Source organism: Oreochromis aureus, linkage group 8 (genome assembly GCF_013358895.1).
Source record: "Oreochromis aureus strain Israel breed Guangdong linkage group 8, ZZ_aureus, whole genome shotgun sequence".
Lineage (NCBI taxonomy): Eukaryota > Metazoa > Chordata > Actinopteri > Cichliformes > Cichlidae > Oreochromis > Oreochromis aureus.
Genome location: NC_052949.1, coordinates 23370519 through 23376450, shown reverse-complemented (window position 1 = coordinate 23376450; position 5932 = coordinate 23370519). Strand labels below are relative to the sequence as shown.

The window sequence follows — 5932 nt, the reverse complement described above, 5'->3', positions numbered from 1 at the left end:
TGTCTTATTGTTTTATGGTAGGATAAACGTATCTATATCTGTTTTAGGCTAAGTGCCTTTTGTTTAGATGGACGGCTCTGACCCTGTGATCCCACACTCCCCGCATTGCTGTGTTAGCCTGTACTTAAGTAAGAGCTGCTAGTTTGTCTGTGTAAAGGTGAAAAACCAGTTTAATCAGCTCAGCAGTGTGATGTGGTTTTCTAAAACATGGCAGTGGATGGGATCAGTTGAAAAGATCACTTTTCTTTGATTATCGGTGTATCATCCCTTTGCTGGTGACTTTACAGGAATCGTGACTTCCAGGAAGTGACACTAGAACGGGATGGTGAAACACTTCTGCAGTTTGCTGCTGTCTATGGTTTCAGGAACATCCAGACTCTGGTTCACCGTATGAGAAAGGGACGTGTGCCTTATCAACTGGTGGAGGTGCTGTCCTGCCCCGGAGGTAAGGCCCATCACGGCCATGAGCTCAGACATGCTGCTGCCAGCTCTTTAAGATTTATGAGCCTTAACATTCCTCCTGTTTCCCTTCAGGGTGCTTGAGCGGCCGCGGTCAGGCTGAGAGTGAGGGAGGTGCTGGCCGGCTGGACAAAGCCTTGGTTAACCAGATGGAGGAGATCTACAGCAGCCTTCCAGTCCGGCTCCCAGAATTCAACCCTGCCCTGCACACCCTCTATCAGGAGTGGCTAGAGGGTCAGGACTCGTCACAGGCCAGAAAGCTGCTGCACACAGAGTACAGAGTCACGGCCACGCACAGCCCCCACACATGCAGTGGTGAGAAGAAAGGGAACGTCTTCCTTTAAAGACATGAATGGACAGCTATTCGATTGTGCTTCTGCCTGGACCATCACATATTCTAAAAACCTGTGGACCACGCAGAATGACGGACCAGTCTCAATAGATCATTCTTCCATTTAACCACAAGGGGGGGCTGCCTCTTCTGTGCTGAGCCTGATGAGATGTGAGGGGCAGAAAAACAAACACATAGAAATGATACAGAGTGAATCAGTGAATGCAGTGAGGTGTTCTTAAACTGGCAAAAAAACGGCACGAGGTACAAGATCACCTGCTGTGCCAGCTGTTCTAATAAGTGACATCTGTAGCAAGTGTGAACCGTCAGTCTGTCGAGTCACAGAGCAATAACCCCTTGAGAAAACAGAAGCTTTTATCACAACTGGAACTCATGAACCGAACCTGTGGATGCTGAATGTATATTTGATGAGTTTGAATCTTAGCTGTCCAGTATGAATCATGCAGTTTTCCATGCTAAAGTCATCTCCACTGTTCCTAGCTGAAAGACTGCGTGTTTCTCTACACAGTGATAACTATGCAACAGTGTCTTATTGAATCAGTCACAGTAAGTCTGCTGCATTATTCTGATTATCCGTCCCAGAGGAAGGAGAGTTCTCCTGTTTAAGTCTGCAAGAGGGTTTCATTTGTATCACTGCTCCAGTTTCACAAACTAGTATTTTTATTAAGTTATGCATATTGTTTTACAAGATCAAACATTCATGTCCTATGTAAAGCACAAAAGAAAAACTCTTCTCACAAATAAGTGACTTGTGTCATTCTGATGCTGATGGTTTTTGTTTTGGTCGGGGACCTGGTCATAACATAAAGAGACATCACTCCTGAAACTTTTAAACTTTTCTTTTTTTCTTTTTTTTTTGGTCCTTTGAGAACCAAAAGATGCTGATCTTGCCAAACCAGGCTAATCACCAAATAATCTAGATAGATAAACAGTACTACAGGTCACAGTAGAAATGTGTATAGTCTTAGTGGAAGCATAGAAGAACTAGAGAACAAGAAGGGACCAAAGTTTGAGCCTTAGTTACACCACAGATGAGAGGGAGCTCTAAAGAGGAGGCATCACCGATGATTGATGGCTGAAAATGTTTAGATTGTCTGTGTTATCATTGAGCGAACAAATGGATTAATCTTTGAATTTCTTCAAAAGAAATATTAAAACTAGCAATTTAAAGAAAAAGGTTATGACACTGTTGAATTAACATGCATATTCACACTTATTATTGCTTATTATTTAGAGCCAGGTTGTCTCTGAGTCAAAGGGAAATGCTCATCTGACGTTTCTCACCAACACCTGCCAAGTTGTTCAGTCTGTAGTCACGTCAAATTAAAATCAAAATATGAGATTTATTGTTTTCTTGGAGGAGAAAAACACATTTTGTGAACATGTTTTTGATTTATACAAGGAAACAAATCTGTTTTCACTCAGTCAAAAAGTATTATGTGATAATATTATGTAATATCGCGAAATTCAAAGAAGGAAAGATATTAACGTAGTTAATTATCACAACAAAAAACCAAACGTGTGCCTTTGATTTTCAATCCTCCTCGTTTTCAGTCAGCATCAGTTGCATAAGTCAGATGAATACGATTTCTTAAAATGATCTAAAACACATGTGTGGCATGTTTTTAATGTTCAGAAAGTTTGTAAGAGTTTCATATCAGCACCATGTTTCTCCCGCAGTGCTGGTGTGTGGTTAAAAAACAGAGTTTATAATCGGTGGTGTTACTCTGAGTCGTCCCCAGATGCTCTTAAAGCAACAAGCTCTCTTCCAAGTAAGTGCTTCTTCTTCATATTTTAACAAATGATAGACATGCGTGAGGGTAACTAAGACCCGCTGATCCAAATTTACAAGAGCAAAAGGTTGAGTCTAAAAGTGAAATTGGTTATTACGTCAAGCTTTTTCCTTTCAGCCAGCTTATTTAAATCCTATTTGATTTACTTTGATCTGACTATTTAGACCATTAATGACTCCTGTTGGATTTTAATATGGACTTATCAGTTATTCCATAACTTTCTCAGGATTTGATCACTTCTCCATTTTTTTTTTTTTTTTTTGGGGCTTGCTGTGTCAGCCACAGAAAACCATAACCCCAGTGACTGGATATTATAAAACCACTGACACTTTTGAGTGTGTTTGTGTATTTATGGGAAATCTTAATCTATTAGTTTGTTGTGCATGTATCACAGTTCACATCCTTAAAGGGCCATACTAAACAAGAAAGGTTGTTATACATCTAAACCGTCCATAGCTTTTTTCATTAGCTGCTGTTATAGACATGTTAACACAGCAGTTATCACACACTGTACAATTTACCAGTTCGACATTACAGATGTGATCACTTTGAGTACATGCCTCATCGACTGATGCACCTACTTATATTGAGTGATTCTACTTTAATGTGTGTGTAAATGTAAGTGAATGGACACATGACAACAGTTCATGATCTACATGAACAATTCTCACAAAGTTAACACTGTCTTTACTACAGTAAGGACTTGGAGATGAAGATAAGCAGAGGCACAGAAATGGCATCTGTAATCTGTCTTGTGGGTTTTTCATTTAGTTTCTGTTAAGCAATAAACTCAGAGATCTGCTGATATGTATCTGTACCTCCCTTTTTTAAACTACTCACTGTTTGCACCATATCAACACTCACCACTTGGTAGATGTGTCACTCTTATAACTGCTTGTATTACCTCAGAAAACTGTTATGATTGGTTAAAGTAACAGTACAATACAGCGTGGCATGTAGTGGCATGGTTCTGTATAATATTGCCGTGACATCACACAATATCACAAGTATTTGTCACCAATTGTGACAACTACAGTGGAGGTGTAGAAACACTACACACAGCAGCTTTAAACTCAGAAAACACATAAAGGTGAAACGGTTCAATGAAATCCAGAGAAATCCTGAAGCATTCAGGTCTGGTTAGTCAACTCCATGACCTTAATGTGCTTCTTCTTTAGTCACTCCTTTGTTGCCTTGGTGATATGTTTTAGGTCATTGTCATGCTGGAGGTCGTCCCCTACCCTTGGCAGAAAAACAGCCCCATAGCATAAGGTTTGCACATCCATGCTTAACTGTGGCGATGGTGTTCTTTGGGTCATACTCCTCGATTTAGGTTTTATCTGACTGCAGCACTTTCTCTGCAGTCTCGTCATTGAGGTCCTTTGACAGCTCTTTGTTGAAATGCAGGTTTTAATAACAGCTTTTTCTCAAACCTTGATGTGACTATAATTTATGAACATCTGTAATGCTTCCAAATAAAATATGTAAATATATTTCAGGATGTTGTGCATCCCTGGAAACAATCACACATATAGTATTTAAGAAATATAGCTTTCTGAAAAAAAAAGTGGTCTTATAGCACAACTTGCCCCTGGTGCGGGGTAAATTGTGCCATTGATTATGAAAGTAAAACAGTATATTTTGATCTCAGAAACTGTAATGCTATACAACAGCTAGACAAATTTAACACAAAATTAATTATCTAAGGTTTATTTAAACTTATTTTAAAACGTCAAAGGCCAATTTGACATAAGCCAATTCTGCCTCATGAGCACATCAAACAAGGCATAGTGACACTTGAACTTGTTGATGCTACCCACTGCTCTCTTCTGGCTGTACCACCAGGTTTTTGTGGTGTGAATAGCTGTTTTTTATGCGCATCTTCTTTGAAAGTGAAGATGGGCTTTCCATTCACAGACCTATTACTACTTAACCTTAAAAACTTTGCACCAGTGTCAGCACCGTCAACCAGTCCAATGTAGTTATAGGATTTGGTTTTGCCTGCACTGAACCTCACAATGACAATCACAACTACTTTCAGATTTACATCTTCAGAAATGTCCGGTCTCATGACCAATTTTTTTCTATGGTTCGCTAGAAACAAGGGTGGCACAACTTACCGCTGGCACAAATCACTGCACTTTCCCTGCTGAAATTAAACACTAGGTTTCTATAAACCAACCAATCTGTTTCTTCATTTTTTTATGCTAAAGATGCTCTGTCAGGTGATCCTCATATCTTTTCTTCTTTCCTCCAGTTTCCAAACACAGTGAAGCTTCCAGCATGTTCCGTCTGTGGGTATGTCTGAGTCTGTTCTATGCACTACAAAGCAGTGTCTCGTCAGGTCAAGGTATGTCTATACTGCTTGTAATAAAACGTGGATCTATTACTGTTAAACTGGTCACTGCAAATGCATTAGGAGAATAACAAATTGAATAATATCATATGTTGCTGTTTTAACCAGCTTGTATCTGTTTAACACAATAGATGTCCTTTTAATTAAATAATTCTAGAAGCTATATTTTCACCACATCGATGTTTTTTAAATAAAGTACCTTTAAAAAACTTTCTATAAAAAAAAAATGTTAAAACCAAAATGAAACTGAAATCACATAGTACAAAATCAACTGACCACACTCTGCCACACTTGTAGCTAAATGACAGTGCATATCATAGCATAACATGCATAATTCTTCCCTTGTGTCTATTTAATTGTGTTTCTTGACAGAATACAAAGACATTTCCAACTTAATTGAATGTAGAAAAAGTTCAAATTGTGCATAAAAGAATAAATAACACAATACAGGAAATGAAGTTTCTGATGCTCAAAATTTGCTCCCAGGCTCTGCGCGCAGTGCTTAAGGGAAACATACACCTTATGTCTTTAATGAAAACTGTGATACTTACTAAACTGTCCATTGAAATGTCCTTGTTAGTTTTTAGCTTTATTGAACTGTCACTGCACACACCACCAACTTTTATTTATCAAAATAGACAAAGGATGCCTTTTTTAATGTACGCATGGTACTTATTTTTAAAAGGCAAAAATATGTTAAGTTCACTGTTACTGTTCACCCCATGCTGAGCAGCAGTTCTCTATCATATTGAGACTATCTCTCCACTCCATTACATATTCCATATGTACGTAGTATAACCCACCCCTTGGTTGTGGCGTGTGGATACTTCTTTAAGAGACTCCGGCTACTCCACACCCCACAGCTTACGTATAAAACAGCTGTGCAGACATGAAACTGGTGATTGTTTGCTCTCCACTGTCTCGGCCTGTCAGCCTGTCTCGGCAGCCTCCCTGCACGAGGCCTATCCCCTA

General features: G+C 39.2%; 1 protein-coding gene across 1 annotated transcript; it reads left to right on the top strand.

The window, feature by feature from the left end:
• The first annotated feature begins 253 nt into the window (after window positions 1–253).
• Window positions 254–1302, top strand: LOC120441364 (nuclear prelamin A recognition factor-like). The gene is made up of 2 exons (XM_039616003.1): window positions 254–445; window positions 535–1302. Exons 1-2 carry the CDS (start codon window positions 391–393, stop codon window positions 801–803), a joined length of 324 nt encoding a protein of 107 aa, XP_039471937.1. The 5' UTR covers window positions 254–390; the 3' UTR covers window positions 804–1302.
• The last annotated feature ends 4630 nt before the right edge of the window (window positions 1303–5932 follow it).

Coding starts and splice junctions, on each gene's coding strand:
- LOC120441364 (XM_039616003.1), top strand. CDS start 391: ATGAGAAAGGGACGTGTGCCTTATCAACTGGTGGAGGTGCTGTCCTGC. Junction 446..534: donor GGTGCTGTCCTGCCCCGGAG/GTAAGGCCCATC, acceptor GTTTCCCTTCAG/GGTGCTTGAGCGGCCGCGGT.